Here is a 20858-nt window from a genome sequence, read left to right as displayed (position 1 = left end):
GTGAGTACATGGAAAATCTACAACAAAAATCCCACACACATATCTGATATCCACAGCCAGACAGAAGGTGTGAAAACACGAAGCAAAGTTTTGTGCCAAGGCAACACGGCCCCAAGAGGAGGAGAGTCAGGTATTGGGCTGTTGCTCAGTGGGAGTTTCCATGCTCCCCACTCTGGTAAAAACTGGAAATCACGTGCGACAGGGACAGATGGGGAGGAAACAGAAAGCCAAATTATGAGCTGCAGTATTAACAGATGCTTCGTGCCATCATGGTCAGTAATTTACGGAGGAGAAGGGGCCTTCTGATTCATCTTGAACCTTCTTCTTGATATAATAAGGGAGTGGCTGAAAAAGCCCTGCCCCTGATAAAGCAAAATATCACAACCGACTTTTGGTCTTGACCTTCTACCTAAGTAAGACTCCGCTTTGCTCAGCCACGAGGCCCTGCGCTGGATGTGGACTGCAGGTATGGCTGGTGGTCAGCACGCCGGGTGAGGAGCGGGGCTGGCCTCACCTCAGCCACTTAGTTTGCTTCCTCATTCAAGAATGGGGTTACTCCTACCCCCTCACAGGGCCGCTTGAGTGTTGGCACACAGTTCGTCCTCAATACATGTTAATGGTTGTGGTGGTGGTTATAAATGCCGAAGTCCGATAGAGAAGGAAGGTTAAAAAGATGCTGCTCAAAATCAGACTAACCGTATTGATGGTGTGACTTCCTCTCTTCCTCCCTTCCCTAAAAGACAAAGAATACACCAAAAGAATCCCAGAATATTTATTTCCACAGGTTCCTGATAAAAGAGCACAACCTTGAATAACAGTTTACCACTGAAAGTAACGGCAAAATTACATAGCAAGTAGGAGCTGCCCCTGGACCCTTCCACAGAGAGGCTTCCGGAAGGAATTTCCACCCCGACGGCCGCACAATCATGCGTGTCTCCCATGCACTGCAAGCCCCATCCTGCCTTGTTCTCTCCTACTTCTCCAACTGAAATGTGTTGACAAGCTGTACGTGTGGACACAAAAGGCTCACTTTACCTCGAGGAAGGAGCTGAGAATGCTTTGGAAAGAAGTTACCCCAACATGATGGAGAAGCCAAGCCGTGGCTTCAGAGCTAGAGTTAGCTTTCTCCTCAGAAGCCCTTCCATTCTAAAAATGTCACCGTGGGTGCCTGAAATTTGAAAGCCAGGGGGTTCATGGTGCTGTGTTCACTCCTGTCCTCAATTTTTCCCAAGTTCAGGTCTGCAGGGAAGAGACACGGGGGAAGGAGAAGCTGAGACGTGTGGGCATCCCACACCCAGCTCAGGCTGGGAGGACACTGCTCGGGGTACGCAGTTTGCCACTGGGGAGACAGAGACCATTCAAAAGCCTGTGCTCTCGACACCAGGCTGTGCAACCATGGCCTCTCCCTCCACCACCGCTACGGATTAGGAATTTTCAATGTTCAACACTGATCCCTGACCCCAGAAACCCCACCATAAGCCTCGAGAGCACCTGATTTAAGGTGCTTAGCTGGGGCTTCAGTCTGACCACTTGCCACTCACGGTTCTGCAGCCCTTCTCGGCATGTGATGGGAAGTCACAGTGCCTCACTACATCGACCACTGGGGCTCTGGTCCTGCAGACGGCCTGCTTTAGGCAAAGGAGAGGCCAGAGGGAGGAGGCTGAGGCTGCCCCCACAGTCGCTGTGAGTCCCAGGCGGGGCCGGGCAAGCTTGTGGTGGGGGCTGGGGCGCTGTGGGCCTGCTAGGCAGACGCCTTTGCTGCTCTCCGGGCCTCATGCTCCTGCTTTGCCCTCTCCCTCTGCTCCCGTTCCCTCTGAATCAAGTGCGCCTGCTCCAGGTGCCAGTGCTGCAGCTTCTGCTCGTAGGCTGCCATGTCCTGGGCTTCGCAGGTGGGGAGCTGTTCCTGCAGAAGCTGGGCCATCAGAGTCAGAAGGCTTTCTGACTCAACTCTGCCCAGGGCCTCAAGCTTGGAGTGCAAGTCCTGTTGGAAACCAAGGAAAAACAGGAGATGGGGGGTGGGGAGGAGGGTGCAGATGGGAGAAGACAAAGAGGAAAGGAGATTAACTCACTTGCAAAACCTCCACACATTCTGCTTGCAGGAAAAGGCACTTTATTGGGAACCTGTCATACTGCCTTTCATCTAGACACTGTGAGCGTCTGCCCCCCTTTTTTTTCAGTCCAGCAATTTTGCTAAGATGCACCACACGTGACTTCTCTCCCTTCACTCACGAACAGTAAATGGAACTCCATATGCTGAGATTCCCTATGTACTTTCTTGTTTTAATCCACAAAGACAGCACAAGTCTAACAAACCTACATTTCTGCTCTGACCTGCACCAAAGCAAGCAGCAAACTCCCAGAGCTAGGCACTCTAAGACGCACAAAAAATGGCAGAAGCAGCTGATAAACGGGAGCAAGCCCGTCCACATCCTTTCCTTCAGAATGACTGAGATAAATGTTTGCCTAACCAGGGTTTCTTTCAACAGATGGAAATCATTTCAAGAACTTTCTACTAATGGCATGCTAAACAGCTCCCATGAGTGCTCACACTATTATAAGCTTCCACCTGCTGAGCTCCACTGCAGGTCCGCCTTTGCAAACCGACTGCTTACGGCTCCATCTGAAATGGCATCTTGGTTTGGGCGGTATCGTATTCCTGGAGAAGTCAAGTACTAAAAACACTAATCTCCTTAAGTGCTTCAAGATGTAGATCATCAAGAGCGAGCCACTTACGGCCCCAGCTGTAGCTTATGCCACACATCCCCATGTCCCAAAAACAAATGCAATTCACTGGCATAGGTGATGAGGCCTGTTCCAATGGCGGGGGTGGAAGGTGGGCAGGATCCATGTGTCGAGGAGTGGCTAGAGGCCTCGTGTGAGGGGTCAGTCCTGTAAAAATGGACCACAACCAAATTACCTGAGACTAATAAAAATCAGGCCACAGGAAGAAAAAGAAATGTACAAGGAAAATTATTTCTGATATCACTTTGTGGGTTGGGGCCAAGGAGACAGCTTGGGACACCAGGGTAAGGACTCGAATCTGAGTCAGCAAACCTTTGTTCAAATCCCCAATCAGTCACTTACGGGCCAGTTACTCTCAGCCTGTTGTCATGTAACATAGGAAAAGCAGCATCCACCATGCAGAGCCACAGTGAAGATGAATGAAATGCACTGATGCCTAATACGCAGCCAGCAGCCAATAAATAGGTCTCTTTTTTTCAATTTTCAAAAAAAAATGCATGTGTAGAAGAATGAGGACTGAGCATTTAATGCAGCACAGATTTCTATTCTCTGAGATTAAACACATAAGAAACAAGAGGAAGAAGTAGTCATTTTTAGGAGTGTTATAGCAGCATTTTTGTTTGTTTGTTTTTCAGCCTTTCCTAATCTGCAAAGTTAAGAGGAACAGGTAGGAATGTAAGTTCTTAACTTAGCTGCCAATTCTCTGTGTACCTAATACCCATCAACCTTTCTTTCTCAGTTTTCAAATTCTAAACGAGGGAACTTGAAGAATCACTTTTCAGAATTAGCGGGAGGAACAGCAGCTGCAAGCACAGAGGAGTCCTTATAACACGGGGACAGAGGTATTCCATAGCTGGTTCCATAGCATTACTGAACAGAGCTACATGTCATCATCAGGCAAAACCACACCTCTCTGTCCCAAAATGACACACTAGGTCAGCTGGCATGGATAGGAAGGTTTCCTGCTTTATACAAAGAATTCTTTAGGCAGCACATTTTTCTCTTTGCACTACATGGACAAGAAACAAAGCAAAGAGGCTGAGGGGTTAAACTGCAACACAACTCTTCTTCCCGGATGTGGATCACAGAATATTTTAGGCCATGCGGCTGTAAAGCTACCAAAGGCAGCTTGAGTGCTCGGGACTGTTTGGAAAAGAAACTTGTTTACATCTTCCATGTAGTCCAAAAACGTATTCGGAGGGCCGGAGTGCACAACACAAAGCCGAGCAACAGAAGATGCCTGCAGCTGATCTCCATCATACTCAAATGTGGCTTTCTAATTTCCACTTGAGGTTCTGGGTTATCAAGCACATGAGTGCAATATGAGAAATGACCAGACCCTTTCCACCTGGGGTTGGAGTCAGGCGACCGTTCTGAGGCAGCAAGCTAGTACCCACCCATCAGACACATCAGGGATGAGTGCGTGTAATGACACGCTGCCCCAGTGAACAAAACTGGGACCGATTAGCTCACGCACAAAAAGGAGCATAAAAATTCATTTGTTTCCTTTAAGACCGCTTCCTGTTTGAAGCCTCATTTGTGATGTCAGTTTTTCATGCCTCTGTGTGTGACAGTGATGCACAAAAGGCCTGCCTGTCTGTCACCACAGCTGAGAAGCATGTTTAATGCCTGGCGGAGAGGGACTCTATTCTGCTACGACGCACCTTAAATCGTTCCAGGTACTGGGGAAGCTTGGACTGTTCCGTCTCCTCCACGTCCAGCTGCTCCAGCAGCTCTTCTGAGCCCCGGCTGGCTTGCCCTTCCTGGGGTTGCTCCTCTGAAGCCCCGGGGGCCGGAGCAGTCAGCGCCTTCAGCGTGCTGTCCAGCACAGCCAGCTGTGGAGCAGAGAGAGGTAGGCACTAACCATCCTGTGGCCCTGAAAACACACCATGCAGAGAGGCTGGGCCAGGGAAAGGAAGGAACAGCTGGGATCTGCACACTCGGGAACTCTCTCTTATAAAATCACCAGAGAGAGACGTGGTTATCTGATTTTACGTCAGAAATTCCCCATCGTACGGCAGGGACGACCTAGCACAAAACACACGGGACAAATACGCAAACTCAGAATTATCTGTGTACGGATCAGCACCGTGGCGTCTGATTTCACCTTTAGTCAACCAGGGAGGGATCCAAAAATCATGTTCAATGGGGACTCAAAGTATTCCTTCTTCCGCGTCGTCTTCCTCAACCGGTTTGGAATTGGGAGGAGAGAAAAACCACCGCACAGCACAACCAACAGAGGGCCATTCTGAATGCGTGGGAGAGCCTTAGAAAAGCCTAGCCTTTATTCATCTATAAATTAGGGAGCCGCACAACCCACATAAGCTGCTGACAGAGACTCGACAGGCAGACGTGAAATGTACTGTAATAAGGTGATTTCTGTGACTTGCAAAGTAAGTAAATTGTAAAACAGAGGGTTTCTTTTGGTTTTGGCCTCTGTCGTGCACCACATTCACTTTGGGGCACGCCTTCCCCTGACCCCCGGAGGGCCTAATCATCAGAGATTCTACAACCTCAAGGCCAGCACTAGCACCTCCTTGCATACCAATTAATTCTGACCACACCGCCTTAGAACAAAATTCCAGAAAATACTAAGGCCCTTTAATGCCATTAATACCTTACACCCAGACCCAAGATATATTCCGTTCTTGCTGACATCTGAATCACTTTCCTGTTAAGACAGAGAATGCAAATCTGGCTCAGATTGGAAGGAATATTTCCCTGGCAAAGGATTTACATATAATATTGTGTTTTTGATCACTAGCACTGACTATAGCAGGGTTAAATATGAATATAGGTTTAGGAATGTGTATGTTCTGTTATCAATGTCTGCCAAAGAACATGATGATTCACTAGACATCAGTATCTGGTCAGTATAAGCACCAGATATGCACATCTCATGACTAAAATGAAGCCAAGGACTGAGTCCTAGTGACTGGGGTCAAGGCAAAACCAAGAATGAGCTCAAAGTTAACTTTTACATTCTGGTACTGCAACAACCAATGTCCATCTAGGCCTCCCTCTTATGACATAAGCTGCTTGGATAGGGGTGGACACTGGCTGCCTGTAAGGCTAAGGCTTTCATGTGGCTCTAAGATGCTACATTTCCTGTAGCCTGAGCTAAGTCTAGTGGCTTCATAGTGTCAAGAGTCCTAGGTGACTGAGAGATGCACCTGGGGCTGGAGGGAAGACAGCTGCCTAGTCCAGGCAAAATGAACCCCTCAGAACTCTGAAAGGAACATCTGATCCACATTTCTCCAGCACTGAGCATTCACCACAGAACAGTAAATGGAGGCAAAACAAGACTGTGCCATCTCCAGTCCCCAGATTCCTTTCTTGAAGGCTTCTATGGGTGAATATAATTGCCATGTACTCTCCCAGGACTACAAGGGCACAGAAATGCCAAAAATTCAAAATGAAATATTAACTTTTGAGCTCCCACTGAGATTTTACTGGGGGAGTGGGCAGTATTTTATTGAACTCAGTTTCAATTTCAGGGGAGAGGGACAGTTTTCCTCCCAGACAGTGAGCTATAGAATCAACGTTCATCTTATTCTCTAATACTTTTTGTCAGTAACACGGAGAATGTGTGTGGATTTTCATTCCTTTTCAACTGGGTGAGTACATGATTCTACAGAAGTAGGAGAGTAGGGGGAGGGGAAGACAATGCAAACAAATTCATAGGCTGGCTCACAAGGAACAGGAGACGGCTAAAGCACACGGACTTAGGGCCGAGGGACGTACCGCTTCTGCACACAGCTTCCCATTGTCCGGGGATGAGGCCACCTTCTCCATCACTTGAAGGGCTCGGTCAAGGTAGCCGGGTTGCCACAGCAGAGGCATATTATGGTACACAGCCCGCAGCCCTCGCTGCAGCTCCACCTTCCCTATGGCCAAAAAGAACAATGAAGAAGCTTCAGCTGTGGCTTCCCACTGTAGTGGAGAAGGAGGACTTGAAAGCACAAGTCAATTATGAACCTGGAAAATCATTTCAAATCTGTATCAAGAGCCTCATCCTGTCCAGCAACCTGGTGCCATTTCAGATGGATGATGAAGAATGTGGTGAAATTCACTGAATCTGTTTTTTAATACAAAGTTGTACGAATATGCTTTTCTTTTTCATTTGGGCTGGTGGAAATTATCAGGAGGATGTATGAATCATAGGGCTGAGGGAAATTGAGAGAGGTTGATGTATCTGTCTCTTTAAGTGGAACTACCCTTATAAAACGAGTCAAACAACTGAAATACTATTTTTGTTTCAAGAACAAAATCTTCCTCAGAAAAAGAAATCCCACAATTCTCCTACAGTGGAAATCTTGTCAACATATGACAACTTTCCCTTGCCAGCAAATGTTTGACATTTTTCAAAATGCTCCAAAACACCCCATTGACTGTCCTTATGAAAAAAAAATCTCATTTTATTCTTCTTTCCTTTATTTGAGCTTCATCAGCACTTAAATCCTAAAAGTCTTCATCATCCTCTTCAGATCTTCGGACATGAATGTTTTTCTTCGTACCTCAAACCACCACAACTGGAGCTCAAGATGTGGACACTAGACAGCAGGGTCCTCGGGTGGGCAAGGGGCTGTCTCCATGTTCCTGTGGAACAGAAGCCCTCTCTGCACTAACGGCCAAAGTCACCTTGAGCTGCCAGGTTTTCAAGCTGCCTTCACTTATCTTTCCTGGGAAGGATTTGGGAAGGCTGTAGTAGGACATAAATAGACAAAGCTTATCAGGTGACAGCTAATTTTAGACTTTTAAGACGTCTGGGGCTAGACTGCAGTCACATTCGGGGAAGCTGCTTCCCCTGGGGCTGAGTGAGGCTGCACAGCACACGACACAGCGGGAGCAAAGAGCTTTTGATCTGATGGCTGCCTGTCCCAAAGCACCAGGGCCTCTGCGCAAAACCGCAGTAACAACAACGCACATTTTCTTAGCCCTGACAACTCCCTCAACAACTCATGCAGCCTGATAGTCTGGAATGCTCACCTGAAGGCAAAGGCAAAACACGTAAGCCAATAGCAAGAAAGTAGATGGCATATCAAGAGAAAGCGATTTTTAAAAGGAGTGGTCAATTCTTTTGCTAGTCTGAAAGCCAGCTGATGAACTCTGAAATTCCACTCCATCAGGCTCTATCAGAATCAGCATCTAAGAAGGCCACACCACATTTTTTGGTGAAGATCATCAAAATTTGATGATTTTCATAAAACGAAGGTAAGTCAAAGCAGTGTATGGTCAAGAGAAGGTGCCTTCTGAAATGTCTGCCTACTTGAGAGAATGGAAGAATAGTGAAATAATAATGTATTTAATAGATCTCTGTAAATCAGGACCCATTTTATGCATACTTAGGTTGGATGCTATTTGCCCTGATTCCACACAACCCAGGTTCCAAGGCTTCGTCCTCTTGACCTTTCAATGCAACCAGGCATCAAAGTAAAGCAACCATCCCCCAGCATGGAACAGTCACTCATTATACCAATGAGTCTCTCTGCTTTCCCACAGTGCTACTAGATGTACTCTCTGAGTGTCCCTTTGCTCACCTGAAAACATTACCAAGGATATTAGTTCAACCCTAACTCTTAATTTCTTACCTCCTGGACTTAAGGTCTAAAAGAGACACAAAGATCTTTGTTAGTACTGGGAAAATTTTTACTGGCTGGTTATCCCAGAAGAGGGCCAGAACTTTCCTTTCTTTATCCCTTCCTCACACTGATTACCACTAAATATAATCCAAAGCCACCAGAACTAGTTTTCACCTTGCCAGTGGTAACAGGCTTTAGAACCCTCTTTACTGTCTCTTAAGGTATTATCCCATAACTGTAAGGCTATCAATGTCTATTTTTATGTTTAAAAATGAAAGCTATATTGGAATTTCACTGGTACACTGAAATCAAATTAAAAATTTATTACAAAGTAGAAGAATGCAACAGTTCTATCCATGAAGAACAATATTTGTAAGGATCACTTAGCTTACCAAGAAGTGCATAGCCATACAACTGGGAACTTAACCCCACTGAGTTCTTTTGCTTTAGGCCTGGGAGTAAGAGGGATGCACCAAAGTTCCTTTCCTCTTCCCACTGCAACAGAATAAAACAGATCATGGTCCAGTTAAGCAAAGAATACTTTATGTAAAATTTGATTTTTAATGATTTTTAATAGGGGAAAAACATATTGTAGCACTGAGAAAAAAAAGCAAAATAACAAAGCTATAGGTACATTATAATCCTGATTTTATAAATAAAAGATATTTATGTTTAATGACTAATATAGAAAAGAAATACCCTCTGTTAATGGATTTCTGGAAATTATGAACTTTTTTTTCTTTAAACTTTTCATTATTTTCCACATTTTTGGCAATGAATAAAGAGTTCCTTTTGCAATCCTTTTGCAATCAGAAAACAAGAATAAATAGCACACTCTGGACCAATACTGCCTTGAGACAATCAATAAAGATCACACATGCTGTCAGCCCAATATTCATTCACATTGCTACGACATGCTGGGGCAAGCTTTTGAATTTTAAACAATTCAGCAATGATAAGACTCCTTCTACTTCACAGTGTAAAAATAAATACAACTATTAGGTTGCTTTTAGATAGATTTGCGCCTCTTAAAAATAAATTGGACAATCAGAAACACTTAGTGGTCATTTCTTTCAACCCAGGGTACAAAATTACACTTCAGTAAAATTGGCGCCTTCTGAGAGTTTGGACAAAAGGGGCAAAAAAAGGCAAGCATCGCTAAGCCTGCTGCAGAGTAGTAAGAGCAGTGACGGGGGCTCGCGGTAAACGCCGTGCTCAGAGGACAGCCTTGGCAACCCCCCAGACAATGAGAGCTGTGGTCTTCAGGGTGCCGTACGGGTACACATTGGCCGGAGCCCTTGTTTGGACTTGAAAATAAAGAACACAAAGCTCAGGATGCCCTGCATCGGTCTCTGCAGTCAGAGGTCAGGGAGGAAGCAGAGAACGAATGAGGCGTACAAGCTACACTAGTAGCCAGGTGAGGCACCCCAGGTGTTAATGGGCACCCAAGCCTCTTTCCTGGGATTGGCCTTTGTGCGGTACAAGTGTAATTTCTTAAGGGTTTTCTAAACCTTTGAAAAAAGCAAAGATCTTGGGAGAAAACCAAAGCCTCCCCAGGCACTTGTGTAGTACAGATAAGTAAAAGCTAGTAATTGAGGACCAGGGCATTTCACTTTCAAAAGCAAATCGCCCTAAGGTTTGATTTTCCCCCACATAAACTGCATGAAAAGGGACCCTGTGAATAATAAATAAAGAGCCTTAAACTTTTTTCTTTTCTTTAGGGAAAAACATGACCTATAGTATCAAAATGCAACAGGGCAAAAGCCAAAAGGACAGTACCCTTGCTGCTCTAGGAACTGAGCTGGGGTAGTGATGCTGGCTGGAACAGTGACCCTGCTGACGGGACTTTTAAAAAGCTGGATGAAAACAAACAAATGAATGTCTTACAGATTTTTTTTGATGATTCCCTGAGAATAATACAAACACTGCTGCTTATATGAAAAGCTATTTATGTGTTAACGTAAGAGATCAGATCTCTCCCAAACCTGTAGCTTCTATTGTACGTACTATTAAGGATGAAATCAGGTGCTACTGCACCAGGGTCCGCAAGGTTCTCCCACTTTGTGCTTGTGCCTTTCCTGTTAATACAAAGCAAATCTCATTCTCCCACTCCCCTCTCCCCTCCGCTTCCCTGCTAGAAAATCCAAAGCACTCACCTACACCAGCTGTCTCCTTTTTGCACCTTTAACTCATTCCACTATCCACTCCAATTTCCTTTCCTCCTCCATTATTCCATGGAAACACAGGTTACAATTTAGTGCCTTCAGGCCACTAAATTCAATGAACTTTTTAAAAGTCCTCACCTTACCTACCCTCTCAGAAGCATTCTAAACTGTAAACCATTCTCCTTCTGTGTTTTTTGGGACCTAAAACGTTCCTGACTTCCCTTTTTGCTCTGTGGCTCATCTGCAGAAATTAACACCTACATGTATAAACTGTATCTCCAGTCCAGATTTTTCCAGGAAGATCCAATTTCTCTCATGAAATCTCTTGGTTGTCTAAAAGGCATCTCAAAATGCAACATGTTCATAGCCAAATTAATGATTTTCCTCATAAAATCCAGTCTTTTTCCAAAGTTCCACGTGCAAACAAATGGCAACCTTTCCATTACACAAGTCAAAAACTGAGGAGGTAAGATTTCACCTATATGTCCCTGCCTCCACATACAGTTCCCCATCATGTTGTCTGCCTCCTAAATATATGTTCACTGGCTACTCCTAACTCCAGACATTCTGGTCCCCACATTACCATTACCTTTTGCTCAGACAACCATGTAGTCTCCCAAGTGCTCTGACCATAAGCCATCATGGCCCCAATCCAATCTCTTACCCACATTATGGCCAGATGCATCTTTTCAAAACACAAACTGAACCATGTTACCCCTTCTGCTTAAAACTTTTCAATGGCTTCTCACTATTTTTACGATGCACAAATACAGCTTAGCATGACCTGCATTCTCCAACCTTACTTCACCACACGCCCTTCCTGCCATTCTCTTGGCTGCACCTACACTGTCTTCCGATCCTCTTCCAGCCCCTTTCTGCTCACCATGTTCTTTCTGCCACAGGGCTTTTGCATGAGTTCCTCTTTTTAGATTGTTCTTCCTCTCTTCAGCCAGTTAATTCCTATTTGTCTTTCAAATACTAACTCAAGAAATATTTCCTCAAAGAAGTCATTCCTAAGTGTAGAATACAAACAAAAACTCCCTAAAATATATGCTTGTCACATGAGAGGTCTTCGTAGTGCTCATTATAGTTATAGTTTTATATTCATGTATTTGTTTTGTTTTGCTTTGAATGCCTGTATTATTCTTTGGCTGGAAGCAGGGAATGTCTGTTTACTATTGTATAACCAGTACCTGGCAATGTATGGAAGGCAGTCATTGCCCAATATAAATTTAATCAACTAATGAATGTGAGGTATGCCACAGGCTATGACCTTCATCTCAGAAAAGCAAAACAGACCATAAATTCTTTTGAACGTGAGCTGGATTAGATGTCCTTTTCAGTTCCTATGCAAACTAGTATTTTTTGATGTTACATTTGAAGCTGAGGTACTAAAGTTGCGGTAGACTGCAGGCCCGGGCTGCCTGGCTTCCCAAGGTGGCTTTGTCACCTATGAGCCTGGCAGCTATTATGTAACATCTCTGCGCTCCAGTCTTCTCATCCACATAGAACTGTGAGGATTAAATACATTAATAAATTTAAGACACCAAGAACACAGCCTGGTGTAAAGTAGGTACTATTTAAATACTAGTTATTACTGATATTACTGTTGTTATTCTTAGGGTAACAGTAAACAATTATTAAAGAGCCTAACCTAAGAGAAGAAACCAAAACTTGGTATTCTGGACTGACCAGAGCAATGTCAGGAAAATACTAATGCCAACTGAACAATCAGCACTGAATGCCTGAGGTCGTGGTCAGTTAGCTGCCTCTCTGCTTCTCTGATATGCAAGTCCAATTGTCACTGACGATCAGTTACCCATTTCTGAATGTCTGAGGGGCATTCAGCCTAGCTCAAGTTTCAAAATGTACGTAAGGACTTTCACTTGAGATTCTTTCAAGTGGAATCCAGGTCCACTCTGTCAGAAACTGGAAACTAAAATGTACACAAGGAGCACTCATTCCTGGCTGTTCAGGGGCCACAGGGCCGCATATCAGATTCGGAGGGCCGGGGTCTCCTCCAGCCACCTCCTCCCTGCTGAAGAGGCACTGTGGGCTTCTTGGGCTCTCAGTACCACTGTACCACCTGTCACTTACGCTGCAGTCTGTCTTCTTGGCCAGGCAATGGTATAAAACATGGAGTGACAGAAGCTGGGTGGAAGGTACTTCAAAGGCTTCTTGCATCATGATCTCAAAAACCACGGATAAAGCATCTGGCAAAAAGATCAAAGTAAAAATGAGAGGGAATTAGTTTTAGGTAACATCACCAAATCTGTATTTAACTATAAACTTAAAAAGCGGGGCATGACAGAAAAACAAACAGAATTAAGAAGCAAAAAAATGTGAGCTCTGATCCCAGTTCTTCCATAAACTAGATCTTTCTTAAGACTTTAGCTTCTGTTGTATTTACTATTATGTACTAAGTCAGGTGCTTTTGCACCAATGTTCTCAAGGACATGAAATAATCCATTTAATTTCTCTTAGCTTCTCCCAGTATCATCATCATGATGCTAAAAAAAATACCATTTGTCCCATCTACTTCAAAAGACTATGAGAGAGGGGTGCCTGGGTGGCCCAGTCAATTAAGTGTCTGCCTTCGGCTCAGGTCATGATCTCTCAGGGTCCTAGGATCGAGCCCCGCATTGGGATCCCTGCTCAGTGGGGAGTCTGCCTCTCTCTCTCCATCTGCCTCTCCCCCCGGCTCATGCTTGCTCTAATAAATAAATAAAATCTTAAAAAAAAAAAGACTATTGGATACTCCATCAAGATAGTACATACAAAAATGCCTCATAAATTGTGAAGCAAATTTAATCCATCAGGTCCATCAGCTGGAAGAGCTAAGGTATACAGAAAGGAGGCAAATATATTTTCCAGGTCACCCTGACAAGCAGAGCAGAAGCTGGGCTGACTGCCCCATTATGTGTTCTGGAACCTTCTCCGTGCTGGGGCAAATGAAGACAAATGCTAGAGACGATCCTAAATCCCAGGTATCATTTCGGAGACAGAAAATTGATGACTATAAAAAGCATAATCAGGCTCAGTTTAAAAATACTTGAAAGACTGGAAAGGAAAATGCTCATTCATAAATGATAAACCCCTGAATGTAAAATACAATGTAAGGTATTTGTTGAGACATGAATGCTGATCACAGGAGATCAGATCTTGAGCAATTTTTCTTTTCCCTTAAGATTCCACAACATAGATGGAAGCCAAGAAAATCAAGTTCAGACAATTTCTTTTCCTTAATATTTGTTGTTAAATTAGAGAATGTTAATATTGGTTTAAAATATGGTGCCAGCACATAAAACAGGCACAACAAATGTTTTTGACTAACTAAGTCGCTGTGTTAACCAATTTTTGCATATAATCATAATTATGAGTTAGCACTGACTCGCAGCTGTTCCTAACCAGCTGGCTTTGTGCATGTTGTCATGGTTTTAAATGAGCCCATAGGCAAGAACTTCTATATTCTTTTTGCAAATGGGGAAACTTAGACCAGAAAGTCATCTACTATAATCAGTAGCAAATAAGGATCTAGAAGAGATTTAAAACAAACAACAACCCTAAACAAACCAGTATTTTAAAAGAACACAATTTAAAGCTAAAAATCCAGTTTAAAAAAAAAATCTGGTTTTTCAACTGTTCATTGCTGAATCCAAAATTAAACATGAAAAATAAATCAAACTTAATCTTTTACTTATATTCTGCATTTCATTCAGCTTGGGAAGTGAAATCAGATTACCCTGTATAGTTAATTAACTTTTCCTCCAAATTCATTTATGTACTTTGATATTTCCTATCCCATTAACAATAAAAAGTATAACACTTTCTAAATTTTTGCCATAAATGATAATAATCTTCATTAAAACTTTATTTTTAGAAATCCTCAATATTAAATATTTACTCTGCATTTAGGGAAAAAAAAGTCCTGTGACCCTTCCACCATGCCCTTTAAAGAGAGAGGGCAGGGAGAAAACTGCTTCTAGTAATTCTCCCATGATACACTATTAAATCTGATGTTCATGGAGCACAGATTCAGAAACACAGAAAAGCTAATTCCCTTTCACTTGAATTCAGGAAATGTAGGTTTAAAACTGAATAAGAAATAGACAAGAAGGGATAACTGACATTTCAAAAAATAATATACAGCAAATATTCTTCGGCAGTCAACAACTGCAAGCCTTTTGAGAGGGAAGATAAAGCAGAGATCCAGAGGAGACAAAGGGAAAAGGTGGCCACCTCAGGGCAGGAATGCCCAGTCCCTTGCCTAAACACTGAGTGCGGATGCAGTGGGAAAGGCCATTGGTGCGGGTGTGCAGGGATGAGGGGATGGAACCCAATGGCAGGAATCTCAGATGTCATAAATGCGTAAGTGCCCACCAGTCCATATCCATGTTCCTGAGGTAGTAACTACCCTAACATAGCTCCCTCATGGCTCCTCAGTACCAAGGCTGAGGATGAAATGGGGGAAAGGGAAAGCCAGTGTGTGTCTTTACACAGTGGCAAGGCTCCTCTTTCCTTCTTCACTCTCAGCACAGCCACGAGCACAAGCATGCTGTTATAGGATTCCCTAACCCATGGACATTGGCCGGGGTCTACCAGACTCCTCTGTAATTGACCTCCATCTTTCCTTGGACTACCTTATGGTAGTGGAAGTGAGGAAGAGTCACTTCAAATTAACTGCACAGGATCAAGGAATTTTGGGGGTAAAGAGATCTCAGACAGAAGAATGAAACTGAGCCATTTCCTTACACCGCACACAAAAATAAGACTCAAAATGGATAAAAGACCTAAATGTGAGACAGGAATCCATCAAAATCCTTGAGGAGAACACAGGCAGCAACCTCTTTGACCTTAACCACAGCAACTTCTTCCTAGAAACATCGCCAAAGGCAAGGGAAGCAAGGGCAAAAATGAACTACTGGGACCTCAACAAGATAAAAAGCTTCTGCACGGGAAACAGTAGAAAAACCAAAAGGCAACCGACAGAATGGGAGAAGATACTTGCAAATGACATATCAGATAAAGGACTAGTATCCAAAATCTATAAAGAATTTTTCAAACTCAACACCCAAAGAACAAATAATCCAATCAAGAAATGGGCAGAAGACATGAACAGACATTTTTCCAAAGAAGACATCCAAATGGCCAACAGACACATGAAAAAGTGCTCAACATCAATTGGCATCAGGGAAATAAAATAAAAACTCAATGAGATACCACCTCACACCAGTCAGAACGGCTAAAAAGTCTTTCAAGTCCCTCCTACACTGTTGGTGGAAATGCAAGCTGGTGCAGCCACTCTGGAAAACAGTATGGAGGTTCCTCAAAAGGTTGAAAATAGAGCTACCCTACGACCCACCAATTACACTACTGGGTAGTTACCCCAAATATACAAATGTAGTGACCCAAAGGGGCAAGTGCACCCCAATGTCTATGGCTGCAATGTCCACAATAGCCAAACTATGGAAAGAGCCTAGATGTCCATCAACAGATGAATGGATAAAGAAGATGTGGTATATATATACAATGGAATATTACACAGCCATCAAAAATTTGAAATCTTGCCATTTGCAATGACGTGGGTGGAACTAGAGGGTATTATGCTAAGTGAAATAAGTCAATATCATATGATCTCACTGATATGAGGAATTTGAGAAACAAGAGAGGATCATAAGGGAAGGGAGGGAAAAATGAAACAAGATGAAACCAGAGTGGGAGACAAGCCATAAGAGCCTCTTAATCTCAGGAAACAAACTGAGGTTGCTGGAGTGGAGCGGGGGGGGGGGGGGGGGGGGGGGGGGGGGGGTGGCTTGGTGATGGATACTGGGGAGGGTATGTGCTATGGTGAGCACTGTGAATTGTGTAAGACCTGTACCCCTGAAACAAACAATACATGTTAATTAAAAAAAAAGAGAGAGATCCCAGAGACTACCCACCCACTTATTTTATAGATGAGGAAACAAGAGCCTGGGGAGGTAAAAGGACTTTTCTTCATAGCAAGGGTACTGCTCTTTCCAGGAAATCAACTGATTTTATAGTCTTACATTTCACACAGAATAACAACTGTGATTTAAATTAAACAAAGTTAGCAAACAATACTAAAGAGTCAAGCTAATAATTGCATTACCATAATCTTAACCAGCCATGGAAGCTCAGGCAGGTTTATTGCTTAACTAAATTCACTGTCCTTTGCACAAGGAGGCATGAACAAATAAACTTGAGAAATTAAGAGGAAAAAAAACCTGGATATGATTGTCCTATCTGGCCAAGTGGTATGGTACATCAACCACACACCTATTTCTGACAGAAACAGTGATATAAAGAGATGTCATTACAAAATAAAATAAGGGAAATTGCCCATATTTACTTCCCTTTAGGAGCTGAAGCCCCATTATAAATGGACCCGGGTTTGGTTTCTTACCTTTGTAATTTTCATTCTTTATGAAATAATCCATCAGTAAATTGAATGTAAAGTTATCTGGAAAAATTCCATACTGGACCTGTAATGGTAATGAAAATAAAAGGAAAATAAGAGAAAAATATCCACTTTCACTCAGTTTATAATATATACCCATGCATTATTCATGACAAAACCTGCCACCATTAGCTTTAAGATATTTGCCCATCATTTTACAGCATCTGTGGCAGTGGAAACAGAAGCTGTGACTCATGAGGTTTGGTAATTGGAATTTGGTCAGGGTAAGAAAGTTGCGAGTGGGTGTATGATATAAGACAACTGATATGTGGAAAATAAAGCTCAATTCTAATATTTTATGAAGGCTAAAAAAAAAACCACCAAAACAAAACAAAAACAAAAACAATCTCCCACCCCCCACCCTGATACTCCACTGATTCAGCAGTTCTTTTTATAAGGTAAGAATATAAATGCAAAAATGGACTCTCACGAGGAAGTACATATTATCACATTACGCAGCATTTTCTGGTCTTTATTTTGTCTCCAACTTTATTGAGCTATAATTGACAAACAACCATCATGTAAGTTTAAGGTGAACAACATGATGATTTAATACACATAGACACTGTAAAATGATTATGATCGCCACAGTAAGGTTAGTCAACACATCCACCATCTCACATAAGTACCATCTTGTGTGTGTATGTGTGTGGTGGTGGTGGTGGTGAGAACATTTAAGATCTCTGCAACTTCCAAGTATATGATACACTATTGTTAACTATAGTCACCATGCTGTACATTAGACGCTCAGAACTTACTCATCTTTTGACTGAAAGTTTGTACCCTCTGATCACCATCTCCTCATTTCCCCCACCTCCCAGCCCTTGGAATCTACCATTCTACACTGTTTCTATGAGTTTGGCTTTTTTTTTTTTTTTTAAAGATTTTATTTGAGAGAGACAGATAGTGAGAGAGAGCACGAGCAGGGAGGAGAGGGAGAAGCAGGTTCCTTGTGAGCAGGAAGCCTGATGTGAGGCTCGATCCCAGGACCTTGAGATCATGACCTGAGCTAAAGGCAGACGCTTAACCAACTGAGCCACCCAGGCGCCCCGAGTTTGGCTTTTTTGATTCCACATATAAGTGAGATCATAGGGTATCTATCTTTCTCTGACTGATTCATGTCACTTTGCATGATGACCTTAAAGTTCATTCATGTTGTCACAAATGGTAAGATCTCCTTCATTTATATGGCTGAATAATATTCCATTGCATACATATATACCACATTTTCTTTATCCATTCATCCGTCAATGGATACTTGGGTTGCTTTCATGGTTAGCTATTATAAATAATGCTGCAGTGAACAGGGGGGTGCAGATATCTTTGAGATTCTATTTTCATTTCCTTTGGATATATACCCAGAAGTGGGACTGCTGGATCATATGGAAGTTCTATTTTTAATTTCTTGAGGAATCTCCATACTCTCTTCCATAGTGGCTGCACCAATGTGCATTTCCACCAACAGTACACAAGGCTTCTCTTTTTGCCACATTCACACCAGCATTTGTATTTTCTTGACTCTTAGACTGGTTTTTTTAAGGCCTTAGAAATATGCCAACAAAATATTACTGAGTTCCTGGTTCACGAGCAGCTAAGTATTTGAGAATCCAGATTTCCCAAAGTGTGGACCCTTTAGCATCTGCCTCAGAATTCTCTAGGAGTGCTTTTATTTTTTTCAAAGATTATTTATTTATTTATTTGACAGAGAGATAGAGAGCAGAAGTAGGCAGAGTGGCATGCAGAGGGAGAGGGAGAAGCAGGCTCTCTGCCGAGCAGGTAGCCACACGTGAGGCTTGATCCCAGGACCCCAGGATCACGACCCGAGCCAAAGGCAGCCACTTAACTGACTGAGCCACCCAGGCACCGCTTTAGGAGTGCTTTTAACAAAGTAGATTTCTGGGGCACCTGGGTGGCTCAGTTGCTTAAGCATTCAACTCTTGGTTTCGGCTCAGGTCAGGATCTCAGGGTTGTGAGATCGAGCCCAGTGTTGGGCTCCATGCTCAGTATGGAGTCTGCGTGGAATTCTCTCCGTTTTCTCTCTCCCTCCCACTCTCTAAAATAAATAAATAAAATCTTAAAAAAAAAATGCAGATTGCTAAACCTCAGACTTAGAGAATCAGAATGTCTGGGAACAGGGCACATAAACCTGAAGTTTTAGTGACCTTTCTATATGATTTTCATGCACAATCAAGTTTGACTACTAATGACCTAGACTGTGGTTGTATTTTTGTTTTAAATTTTAAATTTAATTTGTTTTAAATTTGTTTTAAATTAAATTTAAATTTAAATTACTTGAGTAGGATTAACTACCATCCCTCACCCTGCCCCATTCTTCCTCCAGCAACCACCAGAAACACCTGAGGAATTTTTTCAAATGATACCCACTCCCAGGGACAGTCTGACAGTCCTAACCCCCTAGCTGTGAACCACTGCTGAATTGAGTTACTGTTACAGCAGGCTGTATGGGATGCCTCAGATATGCTGAAATGGAAAAAGGGTTTAGAAGCCATTTTTTAAAGGTTGTGGCTCATGGGCAGTTTCTATATTTCTCAAAGCAGTCATCCAAATCAGCACTAATCCCCAGGGGCAGGGCAAAAACTAAATATTTTAGAATGATAAAACATTAAAGCTGGAAAGAGCCTTAAAAATCAACCAGTCAGTGATCCTCAACCCTGGCTGCAAATGAGAATCAATGTGGGAGAGCTTTAAAAAGATACCAGTGAGGGATGAAGAGGCAGAGCACAAAGACTTTTAAGGGCAGTGAAATGACTAGAGGATACAATACAAATATATACATGTCGTTGCACATTTGTCCAGACCTACAGATTGTATACCACCAAGAGTGAGCCCTACTGTAAACTATGGATTTGGGGGATTGTGATGTGTCAATATAGCTTCATCAATTATAACGGATGGATCACTCTGGTTGGGGGGGGCAGTGTTGATAATGGGAGAGGCTGTGCATGTGTGAGGCAGGCAGCATACAGGAAATCTCTGTATCTCCTGCTCAATTTTGCTGTGAACCTAAAACTGCTCTAAGAAAATAAAGTTTCTTAAAAAAATTTTTTTTAATCCATTAAAAAAAACCCCCAAAGCCTGTGCTCTATAAAGGTCAGTTAAATGAGAATCTTGGGGGTAAAGAAAAGCATCTCTAATTTTTAAGAGTCTTGTGTGATTCTAATGGGTAGCTAGGGTTGGGAATCACTGATGTAGTACTTAGAGCTGAAAAAACTAAGACCTAGATGGGTAAAATTATTTGCCTGAAATTATGGGCAACTGGTGGACTTACGAGATTACAGCCTGGGTTTTCTGACTCCTTGTCCAGTGTTCTTTCCACCAAAAGACTAGGAACAGCAGAAAATGAGATAAACTTTTATGCCTTTCTAGACCCTTCTTGTTTTGTTTTCAAAGAACTCTTCTGTGAGTATAATCTGTGTCATTAAACTCTGAACTGATGAGAACAGGATTTGATCCATTCCTTCCTCTGGGGCCTAAGATTAGATTTCTCAGTAAACCTATTTACCTGCATTATTCAATTATAAGCTTCCTGGGGGCAAGGAAATGATATTGCTCATTGTTATAGACAATGCTATAGCCAATGCAATGTCTCACACACAAACTCTGCAATGTATATTAAGCTGATTGGGCCCAAGTCACGGGGAAAAAAACAAAATTATGGTATCCTTTTGAGTTCTAACATACAAGGTTCAGTGATACTACAGAGATAATATGTTTGCACGGGAAATATTGTTAAAATCTTTTTACGAGTCAAACAATGGTTATAGCTTGAGACTCACAAAAATAACATTCACAATTTTTGCTTATGTTGTACTTTATTTCATACTATAAAGGTAATGAAGACTCAACCCTTGGGGTAATGTAACATTCAGA

The 20858-nt window shown here is 42.7% G+C and overlaps 1 protein-coding gene across 2 annotated transcripts in view; it reads right to left on the bottom strand.

Moving 5' to 3' along the window:
• Positions 1 to 758: 758 nt before the first annotated feature.
• Positions 759 to 20858, bottom strand: part of MRPS27 (mitochondrial ribosomal protein S27) — a 110776-nt gene continuing 90676 nt past the window's right edge. For both annotated transcript variants that reach the window (XM_073905364.1, XM_073905365.1), the window contains 6 exons: positions 16914 to 16992; positions 12587 to 12702; positions 8717 to 8819; positions 6487 to 6629; positions 4407 to 4577; positions 759 to 1981 (listed from right to left, as the gene is read on the bottom strand). In XM_073905364.1, the coding sequence (XP_073761465.1) occupies positions 1742 to 1981; positions 4407 to 4577; positions 6487 to 6629; positions 8717 to 8819; positions 12587 to 12702; positions 16914 to 16992 (852 nt within the window). In that variant the 3' untranslated portion in view covers positions 759 to 1741. The remainder of the gene's footprint in view (positions 1982 to 4406; positions 4578 to 6486; positions 6630 to 8716; positions 8820 to 12586; positions 12703 to 16913; positions 16993 to 20858) is intronic.

The sequence above is a fragment of the Callorhinus ursinus genome, unplaced genomic scaffold (assembly GCF_003265705.2).
Source record: "Callorhinus ursinus isolate GAN/ISIS: 27379988/994484 unplaced genomic scaffold, GSC_fseal_2.0 scaffold23, whole genome shotgun sequence".
Classification (NCBI taxonomy): Eukaryota; Metazoa; Chordata; class Mammalia; order Carnivora; family Otariidae; genus Callorhinus; species Callorhinus ursinus.
This window is presented reverse-complemented; position numbering and strand designations above follow the sequence as displayed.